The 21,362-nt window shown below is 42.0% G+C and overlaps 1 protein-coding gene across 4 annotated transcripts in view; it reads right to left on the bottom strand.

Annotated features, from left to right (window-relative positions):
• The window catches only part of adcy2a (adenylate cyclase 2a), a 157,658-nt gene extending 148,800 nt beyond the window's left edge, over nucleotides 1–8,858 (bottom strand). The window contains exon 1 of one of the 4 annotated variants that reach the window (XM_057339805.1): nucleotides 8,393–8,858. In XM_057339805.1, coding sequence (XP_057195788.1) covers nucleotides 8,393–8,752 — 360 coding nt within the window. In that variant the 5' untranslated portion in view covers nucleotides 8,753–8,858. The remainder of the gene's footprint in view (nucleotides 1–8,392) is intronic. The other 3 variants (XM_057339806.1, XM_057339804.1, XM_057339803.1) reach the window with 3 other exon arrangements.
• Nucleotides 8,859–21,362: the final 12,504 nt, after the last annotated feature.

Raw genomic sequence — 21,362 nt, 5'->3', positions numbered from 1 at the left:
CCGACCGGACCAGCATGTGTTTGTCCTGCACGAGTGGTTGTAGCCCTTTCAGTGCAAGTAGCACATTCAACAACTCTAGGCAGTTGATATGCCCGCGCAGGCAGGGGCCCGTCCATCGCCCCGATACTGCGTGCCCATTGCACACGGCACCCCAACCCTGCAGGGAGGCATGTGTCATCACCACGACGTGCCTCGTGACCTGCCCGAGAGGGACTCCCGTCCGTAGAAAGGTCATTGAAGACCAAGGGGTTAGGGTGCGTCAGCAGAGAGGCGTAATCACCATCCGCCTGCTGCCGATGTGTCACGCTCTCCAGGGAACTCCACTCTGTAGCCAGTGTTGGAGCAGTCTCATGTGCATCAACCTGAGGGGTATCACCCCCGCCGAGGATGCCATGTGCCCAGGAGCCTCTGAAATTGTTTCAGGGGGACCGCTGACTGCTTGAAATGTTCCAGGCAGTTCAACACTGACTGAGCGCGCTCTGTAGTCAGTCGCGCTGTAATGGAGACAGAGTTGAGTTCCATACCAAGAAAGAGGATGCTCTGCACAGGTGAGAGCATGCTCTTTTCCCGGTTGACCTGTGGTCCCAATCGATCTAGGTGCCGAATCACTAGGTCCCTGTGTGTACATAACAGACCTCGCGAGTGTGTCAAGATGAGCCAGTCGTTGAGATAGTTTTAGTACCTGCACACCTCTCTCCCTGAGCGGAGTGAGGGCGGCTTCCACGATCTTCTTGAAGACTCGTGGGGACAGGGACAGACCGAAAGGGAGGACTCTGTACTGATATGCCCGACCCTCGGAAGCGAACCGTAGGAACGGGCGATGACGACGGAGAATCGAGACATGAAAGTAGGCGTCCTTCAGGTTGATTACCATTAACCAATCTTGACATCTGGTAGACACCAGGATGCGCTTCTGCGTGAACATCCTGAACGGCAGCTTGAGTAGGTGCCTGTTCAGGGTACGCAGATCTAGCAACCCCCCCTTTTTGGGGACGGTGAAGTATGGGCTGCAAAACCCGTTGAACATCTCGGCTAGAGGGACGAGCACGATCGCTTCCTCTCCAGAGGGGTGGCAACCTCAGCCCGAAGCACGGGAGCATCCTTGCCTCTGACTGAGGTTGAGAGGATGCCCCGAAACTTGGGCGGGCGTCTGGCGAGTTGGATCGCGTAGCCGAGACGGATCGTATCTCATAGCCACCGTGACGGTTTGGGAAGCTCTTGTCAGTCTCCCAGGGACCGAGACAGGAGGGCTAGGGGTACGATTTGCATGGTTCGATGGCTGGCAGTGCGGATCCCTCGCCGTGGGGAAGCCCCCGGGGAGGAGATCGGCTCTGCTGATTTACCTGCCTGGCGATGATGTAACACGACGCACCATCGATTGAGAGTGCTGATTTCTGCTGATTATCCTCGACATTGGGTCTCGCCGTGACGCAACGTCGAGTTGCCGAACACCGTCATGTAGAGGGTGAGAGCGGCTGCGATAAACACCCAGAGAGAGAGAAAACTCTTAGAAGTGGGCTGTTGGGATGGGGCAGGAACTGTCCCGGATCGACCAACCAGCGATGGAATGGCTGGGGTAGGGCCCGATGGTATTCTCGATCTCCCTGGGGTCTTCCCATGAGGGCCGCTTCGGCTTCTGCTGTGGCTGCTGACGGGGTGGTGATCTCCTCTTCGACGTCTTCTTTTGGGGGGCCGCCTGAGTGGGGGCACCGGAGCCGGAGGGCATCGAAGAGGACCAGGGCTGCTGAGAAGCAGACGGTGCAGGGGATCTCGACGGCCGGAGGGTGGCCGAATCGCGGCGGGGGAGGATATGCTTGATAGCCTCTGTCTGCTTCTTTTACTGTCGAGAAATGCAGCTCGACAGTATTACTGAACAGCCCCCCTTGCGAGATGGGTGCGTCGAGAAAGCGGACTTTCTCGGCATCACTCATCTGTGCAAGGTTCAGCCAGAGGTTTTTCTCGTGGACCACAAGTGTGGACATCGCCCGACCCAGGGCCTGCGCGGTCACTTTGGTCGCCCGTAGTGCGAGGTCGGTGGTGGCGCGGAGTTCCTGCATAAGCGCTGGGTCGGTCTTACCCTCGTGGAGCTCTCTCAATGCCTTGACCTGCAGGATGGCCATAGCGTGGAGAGAGGAGGCAGCTTGGCCCACAGCAGTGTAAGCTCTCGACACCAGAGATGCCGAAAACCTACATGCTTTGGACGGGAGTCTAGGTCGAGCCCCCCAGGTGGCCGCCGTCTGCGGGTACCGCGACGGCACACTCCACCTGGAGGACATCGACGTATCCTCTAGCTGCCTCACCATTGAGGGAAGAAAGGGCAACGGAGCTAGTCTGATGTGCACACGCCGAAAGGGGGCGTTCCAGGTCTTACTAAGTGCTTCATACACTTCCAGGAAAACATGGCACTGGAGGTGGGCACAGCTTGGAGCCGCGCTCAAACCCGAGGTACCATGTATCCAGCCGCGAGCATTGGGAGAGGCAGTGCGGTGCACTGCAACCCAATGCCGGCAGCACAGGAAAGCATGGCTGACATCTCGACGTCCGCTTTTTCCTGGGCTCGACCCCCCGAGGGAGGGAGCTCCGAGGAATCGTCGGAATCAGATTCCAGTAAGTCACCCTCCGATGCTGCAAGGGACATCTCATCATCACGCACCGTTTCCGAATACGTGGTTGAGGAACAAGTCGGTGGGACCATCTCATGGGGAACGGTCAGACGAGCGAGACGAGGTGCGAACGGTCCGCGAGCCGGTGGCTGACGGATTAGCGCTCACAGTAACCCTCATATCACCCTCGCTGCTCGCCGTAGCGGACGGCAGGGCCGTAGCCACTGCTGTCACGGAACGTGAAGCAGACGAGGTGTTGGCTGAGTCCCGTGGGAACACAGCCACCCGTGACGCAACGTCTGAATCGTCAACTGCCCGCAGCGCAGGCAGGACGTATCCACAAGGGCTGCCCCAGCGTGCTGGAAGCAGACATCATGTCCGTCCCCCTCCTCGATGAGTGTGTTGTACCCACAAGAACAGCGGGACATGCCAAGCTGGAGAAATTTGCTCTTTTAGAGAAAAAAACTCATGCCCAGGGGAAGTCGCTGCAGGAAGGGTCAGTCCGCTGCACCACGTCGTAAGATTCCAGCAGTAATTCGGCATAGAGTTTGAAGTCTCGAAGTCGATCATGTGTGAAGGCTCCGAAGAACAAAAAGGTGAATGAATGAAGCACGCCGTCTCCCTTTTATAGCCTGATATCCTGGGGCGGAGTCCGGCATGCAAATTTCATTCACCAATTTCATTGGCCTTTTCTAAAATAGTCGGAAGCGATAGGTTCTCAAGAGCGAACCCCATCTGTCGGTTCGACACAACATCTAGAGACCGACAGAAAGGGAACTGCTACTCCATCACCACAAGTTGTTTGGGACACTGTTCAAGAAACAAATCTTCTACTCTCATGCAGAAACAAATTTCACCATATTAATCTGCTATACTGGAACTTCAACCAGGACTGGAGTCAATGGCCATATGAAATGAAAAATAGTTTTTTTTTGCAGCAATAACACAAGATAGGTTTGGTGCACACAGGGATAAAAAAAAATGCCCCATGTCCACAGTTAAATATGTTGCCATATCTTTATTGTTGTGGACCTACTTTTATACCAGAGGTCCTGGACATCTTGTTCAGATGCATGGCATCATGTTTTATATCAAATACAAAAAAATCAAAACCTGACTTGCTCTTATAGAAACATTATAATGGGTCGTGGTTAGATCTTCCATCAGCACACTGGTTCAAAATAAACATCAAAATCAACAAAAAATGTGTCACTGAATGCAAAATCAAGATCCTGCCATAGCCATCCCAGTTCCCTGATCTGAACACTATAGAAAATGAGTGGGATGAACTGAAGATAAGAGAGCACCAACATTTGAAGGATCTTAAGAGATTCTGTATGAAGGAATGGACTCGGATGACTTGCCATATATTCTCAAACCTCGTCAGACATAAAAGAAAAGACTCAGAGCTGTTTTTCATGCAAATGGATGTTGTAGAAGGTTTTGAATACAAGGGTGCAAATAATTGTGACCAGGGTGTATTATGGAAAAAATAATAATAATGTGATATTCCCCCCACTTCAAAATGTTTTAGATTAATGTAGATTTTTTTAAATAAAAGATCAAAAGGAAAAACAATGCAGATTTATTTTTACAGCCTTCTTTGCTCATATTTATCAAGGGTGCCAATAATAGTGGAGGGCACTGTATATGTACAGTATATTGCCGCAGGGCATAATGTATCATATACAAAAAAAAAATTTAAATCACCAGAAAACATATTGGAATATGGCAATGTCTGACTGGTTTTTCATATATGACTTTTTTATTATATCATATGTGAGACAAATCATACAGACCAGAGAAATCCCTCACAGTGACATTAATTTCTCTTCTAGCCGCAATATACGACAACAATGTCTCTGAATCATGTGAATGTCTTTGTCTTTGCTTCTATACGGCATTGGTAGTTACCACATCACAGCACTGTTCATTTGCATAAACGTATCAACTTATTTTGGTGGACACGCCCACATCCTTGTCCCTTATGTTGCTTGAAATTCACCAACTCCCCGATTCTTCTCATATTGGATTTCGGTTAAACTCTTTTTTTGCATATGTTTTCCCTTTCTTCATGGGCACTATTACATGAACTTGTTCCCTGGTATGTTGTTTTCAAGTAACACACAAATGGAATTTGATTTGAGAAAACATTTAAAGGTGCAGTGAATGAAATTTAGTGGCATCTAGTGATGAGGTTGCGAATTGCAACCAACGGCTCACTCCACCCCTCCCTTTCAAAGCATTACAGCGGCTGACACAGAACTAAGATGTTGTCACGTTTTCACGTTTTTTGCTTCGTATTTGCGAAACGCGCTCTGTAGAGCAGTTTGTCCATTTAGGGATGCTGTAGAAACAACACGGTGAATTCCATGCAAGCGGGCTCTATGTAGACAGAAATAGCTCGTTCTTAGGTAATAAAACAACTCTTCATTATGTAAGGTCTTTATACACCTCTAAAGACATAGTTATGTATATTATATTGCATTTCTGTCAATAGACCCTCAAATAAATTACACACAGCATCTCTAAAATCCTCTGTATGGAAAATAATGGATGTATAATGCACCAAAATGTCAAAACAATGTCAAAAAAGACAGCAATTCACACAAGACTCCAAATAGGGAAATCATAACTGATCTGATGTCTAATCAGCTGCATCTAATGGGGTTCGTGTATAGAGACCCCAGATCATCTGTGAAAAGCCCGGTCACCTCAAAGCATAATAATTAGACACAAAGTAGGACGGCGAGATATGCCCTCATTATTAACAACATCCACTGCAATCATTTCCTCACTGTAAAAAAAACAAAAAAATAACACAAAATGTCACTGTCTTGTCATTGCCAAATAAGAAGAGCATTTATACATGCTATTATCAGTATAGCCCCATCCAGTATTGTTTTTATGTGAGCCTTTTTTACTTTTTTTAGACAAATTTATATCACTTGTTGATAGTCAATCATTTATTTTCATTACATTTATTCATTTGGCAGACGCTTTTCTCCAAAGCAACTTACAAGTAGGAGAGCATATAAACATTTTGTCAGCACGCTAAACGGTACCGTTAGTTTACAAGGCCATGCTACTAGGAGGATTAAAGCTGGAGTAAGCCAATGGGAGAATGAACAATTTTATTTTATAGACACAAGACAGACAGTTATTGGTTAGTCAAATAAATGCGGAACATGTATGTTTTGAGCTGTTTTTTGAAAGTATTCATTCAAGTATTTGAATGAAATTAAATCGAAACCCTCTACATTTTAAACTTTAAATTCTCTCCCTGGACTTCCAGCCCTAACCCCACCCCAGTAAACACAGCTACAAAATACTGTGTGAAATAATACGAACTGACATGGTGTGATTCTGACGACATGTCTCATCTGGCTGTTTCACAAATGTAACCTTTCCCCGTTTTCTCTCTGCAAACGCCCCAGCTGCAGCAGAATCCAGCGCAGAACTCTCCAAAACACACAAAACCACTAACAGCCCCGAAAAAACTACAGAGGACTCATGCATAATAGACGGCGCCTGGCTTTCAGAGCAAGTCAGATATGAAAACCCTGATAAAAATTGCAAAGAGATTCTTTCGAGGTGGATGAAGGTTATACCACAACATCCATGTAGATTCTGTTCTAGTAGCTCCGACACCTCTGATGTAGTGTGAAGGGATTGAGAGTTGCCGTAACCCACAGGCACGACCCGCTACTGAACACCAAGAATCAGGCGTGGGACACGTTTGCCCCGCGGCCGCTTTCGGAGGTGAGAGGTTGAGTGAAAACAGGTCTGGGGGAAAGAATCGTCTGAGTTTCGAAATACAACACTAAAAAAAGAATTCCCTGGGTGTGCGAGAGTGCTCCGAGGTCTTTTCGCAATCAATGCAAAATGTGCAACCAGAGGAATAACAGAGACGGTTGGGCAAACCAGAGGCGGCCTCGACAGCCAATGTGATGGAAGATTTAGTCAAGATAGTCAAAAGACAAGAGAGAAAGTAGCACACGCATCAAGTGTGTGTATCAGCGCTGGGGTTGATGTCATACTGTGAAACGTCGTTAACGTTATTTATTCTCTCCCTGATCTCCCTGCCAATGCACCGAACTGATTTAATCAGATGAAATGCACGCTACTCGTATTTCCCTGCACATTTGAGATATTTCCAAACTACTAGTCTTAAACTCGAGAGGAAAAGGAAACAGAAATCTCAAACAGACTGGCAGCAGATCTGCTTCTGCATCCTGAATTAATTAATTCTGCCTTTTACAGAGACGGCGATGGAAATACCTCAGAGCTTCTGGGAAAGCCTGTGTAAACAGTCTCGGCGTGTGAGGGAGCAACATCCACACAAAACTTTAATTCAGACAAGCCAGCAACACCGCGGCTTCTGTTTCTCCAGGGCTCCCGGATCCCATTAAGCCTCTGCATTTGTCTTATCTGCATACAGCAGATATTTTGCTTTTAATATTTGACCGTAAAATAATAGTTTTTCCCTGTAAAATTACAGGATATAAGAATTTATGTATAATAAATTGATCTCACCATTTTTCTAGTGAATTTGCTGTCTTTTTCTGTAATTTTACAGTTTTTGACCGTATTTCAATAAAAAAAGGGTAAAAAATAAAATCTTGTTAAAAAAACTGAAATTTTCTGGAGCGCTAGAAATAAACTGTAAAATAACAAACATGTTTTGTCCTGTTTTTCTTCTAACGTTTTTTACCGTATTTCAAAAATACATTTAAAAAATCTGTTAAAAAACAGATTTTCCGGTTTTTTTTACATTTCACTTGGAATATCTGTAAAAAAATAACCAAAAAATTACGGGGTTCTTTTACAGTGTAGGTTCAACTAAAAATACAAATTCTGACATAATTTACAGTGATTTCATTGGTGACAGTCAGGTTTCAACATTCTGTCCATCTTCTCTTTTTGTGGTCCACAGAAGTACATAACGAGGGTTTTGGAGCAGTGTGATAATGAGAAATTATGACAGATATTCGATGAGGATAACTGTTGATTTTACGAAGAATTATAACTCTAAACCCAGTGAATTCCTGTAGCTTAATTGGTAGAGCATTACATTAACAAGAAGAGGTTTTTGGGTTCAATTACCAGGAACATCTGTCAAATGTAACACATTTGAAATTACAGTATACCTCATTTGCATCTTAATATTAGTATCCCAATACATAAAACATGAACTTGATTTATTGAGTTGCTAATACAACATTATTTAGTTGGTTAACACATCATTGTGTGCATTATGAAAGAGCTTATTAAGCAAAAGGCTTAAATTCACATGGATTTGAGTTTTGCTCCAGCTGTGCTAGACTGCATATGAGATGAAAATGCGAGCAGCTTTTAATGTTGTCAGGTTAATAGTTTCTGCTTGATTCGCTCCGTTTAATTACCCATGACTAAGTCCCTTGATTTCCCCAATATACTTGTTCCCTTTCCTCCCAGACATTGATTATTCCCCGCTGCTTCTTTATGGCTTCACATGAATCACAGAAATGATGCATTGAAGAGAGAGATTACATACTGCATAATGTAAACAGAAGCATATGCTTGCTGCCTTCAGAACAAACAGAGCTGATTGGCTGAAACTCCCTCTGTGATGTGTTTTGGGCACAAAATTAATTCACAGATACAGTACACATCATCTAAAAAAGTCAAATTTCTACTAAAATTGTTAACACTTTTGAAGCACCCGTCTTAAAAGTTGCCCGGCACAATAGCAAAAGACCTCTCTCTCCCTGCATGTTGCTCCGATCCCCCGGTGTCCAAACACTCACCAGTCCAGAGGCGAAGAAGACGGCCAGCAGAGCCAGGCAGGCGCTCATCACAATGAGAAGCAGAAACACTATAAGCGGATGCTGCTGGCTCATACAATAGTACGACTCGTACAGCCAGTCCGGGGACCTCTGTCTCCGGCCGCCGGCGCCTTCTCCTGCCTGGGAGCTCCTCTCCAGCAGGTAGGTCCTCTTACGCATGGCCTCCTTCCACATGGAGCCGGAGCGCTCCTCCTGTCTGGCAGGCGTCAGCTGGGGTTTGTGAGGGTCCTCGTGCAGGTCCTTCAGATGGAGAACTGATGCTCGGGCTGTGGCGCGCGGCCGGTACGCCGGCAGCAGGGCTTCCACTGTGGAGCGCAGCATCGCTCAGGCAACATGTTGAAGTGCAGACTGGCAGAATGAGAGTGAGAGAAGCAGAGCATGTGTGTGCGAGTATGTATGTGTGAGAGGGAGCGAGAGAAAGAGATGGAGAGAGGGAGGGTCTGGCTTGAGGCAAGGAGGGATGGTGAGTGAGAAAGGCAGAGAGAAAGAGAGAGAGATGGGAAGAGACACAGACAGTGCTGTCAAAGATGGTGATGTGCCAGGCTTTGTTGGTTTTCCAAACTTAAAAGATAAGACATTACAATAATAAAAGCTATTATAGATAACACTGAACACAGCCAGATTCATTAGACCTTTTTAGAGTGTATTATATTATTATGAATTTATTATTTATATGACTTTAGTTTGCTTTTAATCATCTATTGACTTTAACTACCCTGCGTACGTCATTGTAATAAACCAACTAATACCACAAAAAAAATGTATGGACATAAACCACTGAGATATTTCTCAAAATATCATGAGATGTACACAAATAAATCTTGTGAGAGATTTTATTTTAGGGTGAACTATCTTTTTAAGAAGTAGCGTTGTTAACCGCAAACCACGCAAATGCGTAGGGCCCTGCAAGCTTGAGGGCCCTCTAGTGGCCACAAGGGGTTCAATTATTTGATCAATATTATATAAACTAGGGGGTGGGTACCTGCGCTTTGAGGCTAAGCCAGAGGCGCATCCACCGTTCATTAATATTGCTAACATTCTTTATGTGGAGTCTTTCAATCAAAGTGAGTCATGCTGGAGAAAAGTTTAGGCTGCAATGGAGTAAAGTGACAGCGGAATGTCAACACGTGCGTCTTACAATTACTGCTGTCTGATAGTGTGAATTATATTTTGCTGTTATTAGATGCGTCTGAGAAATTTATATAATGAAACGCTGGCTCCATATAGCGTTAAAAGCAAACTGCAAGACTGAGACCAATGCCTTAAACTCTGCTTTCACTGGAAACAGACAGGTTTCTTTTAGGATCAGTTCAAATACCATCTAGCAATGAATGTCAATCTGTTTGCATTTGTTTCTAAATCACATCAATAACTTGTTGATTTGTGTTTTGCTTGAAATTACATTAATAGAACTAATGAAATTGTTGTAATTGCCTAGTTTAAGTCAGTTTTTAGTGAGATAGATCAAAGCATCTATCTTCTGTTTTTTTAGGGAGGAAAACATATTTGATACACTTAAATGTCTTAGAAATTCTTAAATATTTTCAGCAATTACATTTTGCAATGTGCAATGTGAGTTCAACATAGTCTTGAAAGCAAGCACTGAAATCTTGAGGGTTCTTTAATAAAATTAATTTCTATAATCTTTACTTGTTTTGTGTTCATGCTATATAGTTTAAATTATTATTGATAACTCAAATTATATTACATTTTAAATTATCAAAATTTGCCCCACATTTTTTAGGGTAGCGGTGCCACCCCTTGCACAGATACACAGTCATGAAGCGCACATATCAGATATTTGATTCCAAAACAAGGAATGTTTGTTCTTATACTAAACTGTAAACAATTGTGTGTGCTGTTATGCGTTTCAAAGTAAAATAAATCCAGGTTGTCTCACGAATTCCATACACTCAAAATTACTGTTGTGCAATTCAAAGAAAAAATATTAGTATGCATGTGTGGGGGGCCGCAGGTCTTGACTTTGCTTAGGGCCCCCAAAATGGTAAAGATGCCACTGCATAACACTACACATCAGTAATGTAATCATCATAAAAAATATGTAAACATACTGTATATAGGCCAAGTGTGCAAAGTTTGGCAACACGCTTTACAATAAGGTGCTATTTGTTAACAATTAGATAATGCATTGGCTAACATGAACTAACAATGAGCAATACTTCTACAGCATTTATTTTTTTTTAGATTTAGATTTTTAGATTTAGATTCAATTTATTGTCATTGCACATGTACAAGGCAACGAAACGTGACCTCTGCATTTAACCCATCCAGAGAGTAGTGAACACACGTACCCCCGGAGCAGTGGGCAGCTATCACTACAGCGCCCGGGGAGCAAGTAGGGGTAAGGTGCGTTGCTCAAGGGCACCTCAGTTGTTACACGCCGGCCCTGGGAATCGAACCGGCAACCTTCTGGTCATGAGTCCGACTCTCTAACCATTAGGCCACAACTGCCCACTTTATTTATAATAATTCATGTTAATTTCAGCACTTACTAATACATTATTAAAATCAAATGTTGTCACTGTTAACATTAGTTAATGCACCATGAACTAGCATGAATAACTCTAGTGACATGAACTAACATTGATAAGGATTAATAAATGCTAAAAAACTAAATTGTTAACTGTTAGCTAATGTTCGCTAATAGCACCTTGTTGTAAAGTGTTACCCAAAGTTTTCAATCCAACAATGGATGTTTAGTCTGAAAAGGCCAAGAATGAAGACATATAGTATGATATAGAGGTTTATGACTCTGCCTACAGCATAGAATGATCCAGATCTGAGCTCCGTCAGATCATTGATTAAAATCTTTTGTCGTTTTCTTACCTCCCCCCTTCCTCTCCACTGCCATCCACCTCTCCCCAGACAGCTTCAAGATCCTGCTTTCTTCCAAATGTCAGGATGGCTTGCAGCCCGCCAGCTTTCTTTATCCATGAAGGTGGCTGTCAGATGCTGGTGAGTTTTGCAACTACAAGTAACAGAAAAGCAGACAGAAGTTGCAGTCGATATTGGTTTTCTTCAACTGAAACTACCTGCCATTTATACATAGTATCTCAAAAACAGGTTCAACGGTGACTCAGCTGGATCCTCCAAATGGGCTCCGCTGGGGATGGACAAATCCGTGCTAATCATTTGCTTCCATGTCCACTGTTAAAGCACTAAAGCCCATAACCAAGCTGACAAACACACTGCCTGTACTATTCATGAGCTGAAAATATACGCCTTTGGGCCCTGTTCGGAGAGGAATTACCACCCACACTTTGATACTTCCAAAATCATTCAAGTGTTTACAGGCTGCTTCTGTAGACTTTTTCCAGCTATTCTGCCTAAACAAAAACGTCTGGCATATTAAAGGCTCTGAAAGCATGAGCTTGCATTTTAATTCCCGCTTTAACACAGGGCACCTGGGATACCTTATTAACCCCCTCACAAAACACATCAACACATTGTTTTCACATTGCAAGGTTAAAGAGCTTAAAAGAAGAAACATCATGGGGTCTTCCAACAGGTAGGTGTATGTTAGATACGGGAAGACTTTAAAGTTAACTGGCGACTAAATGTTAACTAGTCAGCTATTGGCTTGTGTTTCTAAGCGTTGAGTAATGTTTGTAACCAAGGAGCAGTGTAACAGCAGTTTGTATGCCAGTCAAGGAATGTCAGGCTTTTAAAATCTGAGCCTCTGTCACGATGACCCTTTATGGGTTCATTTGTGTAACATCGGCTTAATGGCCAATGGGTTTACGCACTTCACACAGATATTAGCAAACAAACGCGGGGCAAATAATTGGGGGTGCTGACCTCGACAGACAACATGGGGAGTCTGTAAACAAACACACGAATTTCATAAATGTCGCACACAACTATAGAACATGAGCCATTCCACGTTCCCGTTGTTCAGAACAAATCATTTTTGATTTGTCATGCTTTTTGCTGAGCCACGAAAGTACAATCCCATTTAAAACATGGCTGGATTCTCATATAGGAAGCAGCCAATCTCTGCAAATAAGTGACTAACTGCTCTTTGGTGTTTGACCATGAATCTTCTCCTAAACTTTGCAAACACGGAGCCCGTTTCTGTGAGTGAACCTTGGCTTTGCCAAGTAAATACCACTGCCAAGACACCAGATTAGAAAGGAGGATGCTTATACTCCCCTATCATGTCTAATCAGTTGAAGTTCAGACCCTTGCAGGCTTACAGAGATAAATATACTCAGCTGAACTCCTGCAGGTTTGTTGAGTTATAATTCAGACTGCTGTTTCACTCGGCAGTGTTATATAATCACAGTAGTTTCAAATGCGAATCAAGAGTTGGAACACAAAATATTCTTATTAAGAACACATCATTGTGTCATAATTGGCCACATTATGTTAATATAGTAGAATGTGCCATATGCTCCAGGCTGTCTCTTAAGATCACTTGAAATATGTTAATGAGACCATGTGACTCATGGAAAAGTTCACATGGACGAATTCTCCTTTGCCAAATTTTCAAATTTAGGTTGCCAGTAATAACAGCATCAATATACACTCACCTAAAGGATTATTAGGAACACCATACTAATACGGTGTTTGACCCCCTTTCGCCTTCAGAACTGCCTTAATTCTACGTGGCATTGATTCAACAAGGTGCTGAAAGCATTCTTTAGAAATGTTGGCCCATATTGATAGGATAGCATCTTGCAGTTGATGGAGATTTGTGGGATGCACATCCAGGGCACGAAGCTCCCGTTCCACCACATCCCAAAGATGTTCTATCGGGTTGAGATCTGGTGACTGTGGGGGCCATTCTAGTACAGTGAACTCATTGTCATGTTCAAGAAACCAATTTGAAATGATTCGAGCTTTGTGACATGGTGCATTATCCTGCTGGAAGTAGCCATTAGAGGATGGGTACATGGTGGTCATAAAGGGATGGACATGGTCAGAAACAATGCTCAGGTAGGCCGTGGCATTTAAACGATGCCCAATTGGCACTAAGGGGCCTAAAGTGTGCCAAGAAAACATCCCCCACACCATTACACCACCACCACCAGCCTGCACAGTGGTAACAAGGCATGATGGATCCATGTTCTCATTCTGTTTACGCCAAATTCTGACTCTACCATTTGAATGTCTCAACAGAAATCGAGACTCATCAGACCAGGCAACATTTTTCCAGTCTTCAACTGTCCAATTTTGGTGAGCTCGTGCAAATTGTAGCCTCTTTTTCCTATTTGTAGTGGAGATGAGTGGTACCCGGTGGGGTCTTCTGCTGTTGTAGCCCATCTGCCTCAAGGTTGTGCGTGTTGTGGCTTCACAAATGCTTTGCTGCATACCTCGGTTGTAACGAGTGGTTATTTCAGTCAAAGTTGCTCTTCTATCAGCTTGAATCAGTCGGCCCATTCTCCTCTGACCTCTAGCATCAACAAGGCATTTTCGCCCACAGGACTGCCGCATACTGGATGTTTTTCCCTTTTCACACCATTCTTTGTAAACCCTAGAAATGGTTGTGCGTGAAAATCCCAGTAACTGAGCAGATTGTGAAATACTCAGACCGGCCCGTCTGGCACCAACAACCATGCCACGCTCAAAATTGCTTAAATCACCTTTCTTTCCCATTCTGACATTCAGTTTGGAGTTCAGGAGATTGTCTTGACCAGGACCACACCCCTAAATGCATTGAAGCAACTGCCATGTGATTGGTTGATTAGATAATTGCATTAATGAGAAATTGAACAGGTGTTCCTAATAATCCTTTAGGTGAGTGTATATATATATACTGTATATACAGTATATAATATAGTCAATGTAAATCATATATATAAATAATAATCAGACATTCTTACTTTTTTATTCTTTCAAATTGATGTAGAAACAACATATTTCTTTAACAGCGTCATTTTATGAATGAAAGAAAACATTTTGATATTAGTACTGTAACTGATGTCTCTATTAAATTGATTATTTTAACATTAATTATAGCCATTCAACAATATAATTGAGAGCTATCATGAAATATACAGAAATTGAAGGAAGTTCTCAAACACTTTACAGTCTTTAATGCTAAATTATAAATTAAATGCAGAAGAATTCTCATTAAAGCTACAAAATCACATTGATTTCTTCTTTTATTTTGTTCTTTGATTAACATTAGTGACAGGAGTCACAGCAGCACGTTTAAGAACGTGGCCCTTTAAGAGCTGTCTCAGTACGCAGATCTGACCGTCACCGCACTCCCATTTTCACAACTCTTTGCATTCATTTAAGATATCATTGAGTCTTGCTCAAGAAAATGCTAGACAAAACGGGCTTTCTGACATAATCTTGTATGGTTTTATCCATTCAAGCACGAAAGAGAACTTAACATGGATGCGCTGTCTGACAGAGATTCACCGACGCAGCCTTCAGCCCATGACTGTTTACACCAGACTGGACCTCGCGTTGCGTTTTGCCGCGTCCCACAGTTTAGAAGCCGTCTATCTTCATTGAACGCGTCAAAGCAACTGTTTAAAATCGCGCTTAAGTGGTTTAAAAGCCTGTACACGATTAAGAGCGTGATTACATAATGTAACGCTAGACAAAGAATGTCAAAACAAACGGATGCTGCGTTAATTGCGTTAAATATTTTTGACGCGTTAATTTGAAAAAATGAATCGCATGCGTTAACGCGTTAACGTTGACAGCCCTAATATATATATATACTGTATATATATATATATATATATATATATATATAAGTTAAAATAACATTTTGGTATAATAAAATATTTGTGTCGGACACAAATTATTATTATGTTTTTTTGTCTTGTGCATTGTACAAAAAACAACCAGACTGTAATGCTAAAGTCATGACAAACATGGTCATGAATTATTATAGGGTCATAGATCCTGTTCCGCTAGCAGAAATTTACATAAGAATCCCAGACTTCCCCAGTCGACCTGTGTGTAGGCTGTTGAAACCAAATTTAGATACAAAGCAAACATGGAGTGCAAACAAACAAAGCTACATACAGTATTCTGGTATACAGTGAGAAAGTGTTCTGTGTCACGGTCCCACCGTCTTGTTTATGAAATTCTAGTCGTGTGGCGGGATCGGGGCAGAGTCCTTAGGTTTTATGTGAGAAAACCATGAGTTGTTTGTTTTTACTTCTCATGTGTTTTCTCGTGTCTCGTCATTGGTCCCGCTCCTCTCTTTTCCTTGTTATCTTTCCTTGAGTGTTTGATTACCCACACCTGCCCTGTGTTGTTATCCCTCGTTTGTGTTGCCTATATATACCCTCTTGTTTCTTTGTCCTGTGCTCGTGTATTGCGTGTACTACGTATGTTCGGCGCATGTGTTTGTACCTGTACCCTGTGCTTATGTGCCTGTGTTTTGTATAGCCTCGTGTTCGCGTTCTTGTCTTGATGTCTGTTCCCTTAAAGTGAGTTTAGTTTTGTCTTAGTTCTGTTTTGCCTCATTGCGGGAAGTTTTTCTTTTGCATTTTGTTACAATTAGTCCTGTCTGTGTTTTCCCCCATCGTGGGTGTTTTGTTTGGTTTTATTAAAGTCTTTGTGTTAACCCCTTCATTGCCGCTGCCTGCATTTGGGTTCTTCTTTCACGCCAGTTCGTGACAGTTCTGTATAGTGTAGATCAGGGCTAGTCAACTGCCGGCCCGTGGGCCAAATGCGGCCCACCAATCATGTTTGCCTGGCCCGCCTTAACATTTCAAATAAGTGGAGAGACTTTAAGAACGATGTGCTTTAAGAAATGTATGTCCTGAGACGCCACATATTTAAAAGTCCAAAACCCTGCTACATTCAATACAAACGTAATTCCCACGGCTCAGAGACGTATTACGACCTCATGGTGCCCCTGGGCAACAGCCCCAGAGGTTCCCCCCATCAACCCACCTACCCACACGCACGAATCCACTCATTAAAAGATTTATATATTAAAAGATTTTATAAGAATGAAACTCAGCAATTTACAATATATTATTTTACAAGAATTACACATTAACATGACACTTTTGTAGAATAGAACACAAAAACAACTCTTTTCCATTAAGTATTTTGAACAATTAGGCCTACTGTAGTTAAGGGGCACTTGCTTTCTGTTATAACGTTACATTTCAGGTTTTGAGGTAGTGAAAAAAATCACTAACATTTTTTAACAGGTGTAAATATTGTGCTTGCCACAAAGTGGGGGTACAGGGACACACACACACACACACATATAGTTTGCATGTATGTATTCACATTAGGGGGACAGTGGAACAATGTACAGATTTTCAGGACATTGGGACTTTAATTCACCAAAGTGGCATTCACCAGATTACAATGTATAGCAAGGTTATTCAATTAACATGAAACGTTATTGTTACTATTTTAACTGCTATACAGCTATTCAAACGCTCTATTTAAGCACAGTATGTGTATATTCTTACTAAACGATCACATAAGTACTAAGATAAAATTGTACTCCACTAAAAAGGACACATATGAATTGATTGCTATAGTGATGACACCGACCGTTCTTCACTTTCACTTTAAAACCCAGGTTTGGACCTTAAATAGTGGCCTTACCTCCACGTACTATTAGCATACATTATCGGCACTATAACGTCTTATTTCTGACGCATGCCATGTATATATACCTTTATTAATCAGAGCTAATCCCCGCATTTTTAGTCTCCGCTACAACAATGCGCTCTGCATTGTTCCCGCTTCCATCTGTTTGAAGATTAAAGTGTACACAAAAGACGACTCGCCTCATAACACTCACTTGTGATTGGCTGAATGTTAATTCACTCAAATCTATGTAACTAACCAGATAACATGGGCGGGAATGTTGGCGGAGCTCCCATCTTGGGAGTACTGGGGGTGAGTAAATTAAACGGCTATTTCATTTTTGGGTAAACTAACGCACTAAGGAATATAAACTACAATTAAAAAGACAATATCCCTTTTAATTAAATATCATGAAAAGGCACAAACACCGAATGCAATATTTGTGTGCATGTTTTAATATATGACATAAGTAATAGCACCAAAAACTGTATAAAAGGACCAGAATGCAACAAATAATAGAAATACAAAATAACATAAGAAATGATGATATGGTAAAAAAAACTGGCCCCCATTCTGTTTATACTTTGGAATCTGGCCCTCAAAGAAAAGTAGTTAAAGACCCCTGGCTTAGGCTGTGAAATAAAACAATCATCAAATGCTTGCTTTTAGTTTGAAATGTAATATTGTTTGTCCTGTCTTTTAAAAAGGGGTCATATGGCACGAATACGTGTTTTTCTGTTTCTTTGGTGTGTTATAAGTTGCCAATGCATGTATTAGACACGTAAAATTGCAAAAATTAAAGTGTCAGAACAAAAGATGCATTCTATCTAAAAGCGAATGCTCACCCAGACCTGCCTGAAACGCCTCGTGTAACCACACCCACACAAATCTACTTCAGTTCGTGGTATGATTTGACTAAGACCGCCCAAATGTATACACAAGTAATGTGTATTTATATAACCTTGGAACCTGATGTTCCAAGTATGGTAAGAGGCGTCACATTTCCGTCACACGCTTGCAGTATTCGACCAATCACTACACACTGGTTAACTGGCCAATCATAGCACACCTCGCTTTTCAGAGCTATGAGCTTTGTAAAAAATCTGCGCGTTTCAGAGAGGTGGGGCAAATAGGAGATACAAATGTGGAAAATACAGCATTTTTTAACCTTAAAGAGTACATTCCTCAATATTTTTAAGGGCTTATTTTGGTTTATGGAGTGTCCGACAACAAGTTTATGTACATACATGATGTAAAAATACTATTATTTCGTAATAATAAGCAGTTTTTATTACCTTACTTCTTGACTGACTCTCAAATGATTCGTTCCGCGATTCATCTGTGTAATCTCCGCCTTTCCGCCAGCGTAGTCTGATCTGATTGGTCAGATAGTGTAGTCTGCTGTGATTGGTCAGATGGTCTAGTCTGCTGTGATTGGTCAAATGGTCTAGTCTGCTGTGATTGGTCAAACGCGTTCAGCATGTGTCGCAAATGGACCGCCTATCATTACTGCTGTATTACGGTTTGCAGGTGGTTGGATATTAACAGTGTATAGAGAGAGATGGCGTCGATTTTACCTTACCAGTTCGAGCCCGAGTCTGACGAATCATTCTTTAATCCTTATACAGATGCCAGTAAGAAAAAGGACTGTTTTAGACACTTCTCTTGTAACAGTTAGTTCTCACGGCATACAGTGTACGGTGTTCGTATCTTCAGATGTTATTATAACTATAGTACACCACGCAGTTCTTGAAATAAAGACTTTGCGAGTTAATATGGTTGAACACTTACATTAGCGCAACGAGTTTATAGCTAACGTTAGGTAAACAAACAGTAACAACCCCAAAAATAACGGTAACGTTAGCTAAACACAGACATGAGATAACGTCACACAAATTTAATTTTAAGTAAAGACAAAAATAAAGAGTCACACTTACAGGTTGTGATTCGGTGGAGCTTACAGGTCCAAATAAAGTTGGTATTGCAACATCTTTTAAGGAAAGACGTTTAATGTATCCTGCAGTAAAGGCGCCAAGATTGATGAAGCAATCTTCGGTAAAATGACGCGCGCAAAGTAAAACGTTCGGTTTATACTCCTTTGGTGTCGTTTTGAAAAATAAATAGTAACCATTTTTTCCTCAGAAGTTCTTCCTTTGGTAGTGAAAATAAGACTGACTTAGTTTCACTACATAGAACACAGCTTCTCTTAGACATGATGCACACGTCACGAACGAGCTAGTACAGTGTTTGGGGAGGAGAGAGTTAAGTTTTCGCAGTCAGTAGGCGGGGATTTTTCTAGTGACGTAGGTACATTGTGGTTAAAGATTCGGACAGGTCATGGCTTGTTCGCGTGATTCAGAGTCGATTACCTTTTTTATAAGCTAATAACTTTGTTATTCGTTCACCTTCGGATTTACAACTTGGCAGATTGCTTACATTCAAACACGGCAAAATTAAACACTTCATGAAATGTATTTTTTATGATCTCGAGGAATGTACTCTTTAAATCATGTATACACATTGCATTACATCTAAAACAAACAATAATATTCGTTTTAGCAATGTCATATGAACCCTTTAACAGATATGACAGATCAAAGAGCAATAATCAATATGTATCAATCAGACAAGACAACAGCCAAGTTTGTACATACAGTATAGGGATAATCTGATGTGGGTATTAATGGTAGGGATGGGCATTTCTGATCATATTTCATTTCGAGTACTGGACAGGTTTGAAAAACGAGTACTCGATTAATTGGGGGCGGGGCGTTAGAGGCGGCGGGGCGTGTCCCCCATACCATGGTGACAATGAAAATATTTTAATTACAACACTGATACGAAAATTTATGTTAATAAAACTATAAGATTGAGTAAATAATTAAATCGACACAGTGAATTTTTAATAATCTAACAATGTTTTTGAAAACAAAGTAAACATTTAAAAGAAATATCAGCGTGAGATGAAACGTCATCTCTGCCCTGTCACATTTCTGTCTGTCAGTGTCTGACGGTAAAGTCTCTTATGCTCGTCTGACAAGTCTGTCTGATAGTAGTGGTCTCACCTGACATTTTGTCTCCAAATATACTGGTGCGGAGCAGGGTGAGCGTTTTTAAATCAATCAATTTCTTATGAACTTCAGCGCACGTTCACGTGGCGCTCGCGGAGAAGAGGAATACTCGCTTTGCTCCGCGAGCGCAACGCGAGCTCAGCTTCCATGGGAATGGATTGAAAACGCTCGCCCTGCCCGCGAGCGGCGCGAATACAACAAACAGAAATTCTGTGCACACTGGATGCAGCGCAAAGAGACGCAACAAACGTCCAGTTTCTTTTTGCTTTCGCCATGTTGCATCGCGCCGCTCGCGTGCGGTGTAACGTTAGACAGAGTGTAATATGATAACGGATCAAACTTGTAGTAGATTTGTATGTTTTGTATGCTGCTTGGCGCCGTACATTTTGCACTAGACTGTATTTTCGTCAGGTTTATCAAAGTGAAACCAAGCATCGCTGTGCGCTTTCAATATGCCCTTCTGTGCTCCGGACTTGACTCTGGACCGTAATCTCTCGCAACGCAACAATCAAATTTCTGGGCACAACCCGAAATGCCAGCATAACCAATCAGAAAGAAAGAAAATAATTAAAAACTGTATTTAAACCCCCAATCGATCATCGTTTTCACTATCGATCGTCGCGTTCGAGTACTCCAGTACTCGTGCCCATCCCTAATTAATGGGTCGGCCTGTTTTTTAGTCCCAAACAGTAATGCAAATTTGTGATGGAAAAGTGTTTAATACTAAAATATTTTTTCTTTTATACATGCATGTAGCATTTCCAAATCTCTCTCAACCCAGACTCCAACTAGGTTGCTCCACAAGTGAGTTTAGACTAAAAATGGATTAGGGCCTGTACTCTATGGATTAGAATCATTATAAAAAAAATAGACAGCATGCTCTTCAGAAACAAAGAATGAACAAGATATTGTGTGCAAAACATTAGTATTTATACGTTGATGTCATTTCTAAATAAATTAGTGTTTACATTCACTAATTTAGCAGATGCTTTTTCCAAAGTGACTTACAAATAAGAAAGCATTTACCATGTTGCCAAATAAGTGCCAAATGTTTTAGATCTTAAAAATAAAATCTGCTTTGGTTCAGTGTTTTTTTCTAAACACCTGCTTGCTGTTTAGTCTTCAGTCACAGTTCATCTGTGAGCAGCAGGTGGAGCTTCTTTGGCAATGCCATAAATCTTTCACACATGTGGATCCTTACACTGCTGAAAGATGAAGATTTCACTGCATTAAGAAGAGAAAATATACAAAGAAAATACAATCCAAATGCATGGTTTTATTCATTTTTGGTCATTCATTGCTTTTCTCTG

This window comes from Triplophysa rosa, linkage group LG8 (genome assembly GCF_024868665.1).
Source record: "Triplophysa rosa linkage group LG8, Trosa_1v2, whole genome shotgun sequence".
NCBI classification, from domain to species: Eukaryota; Metazoa; Chordata; class Actinopteri; order Cypriniformes; family Nemacheilidae; genus Triplophysa; species Triplophysa rosa.
Note: the sequence above shows the minus strand (reverse complement) of the source record. Positions and strands in the feature narration are given on the sequence as shown.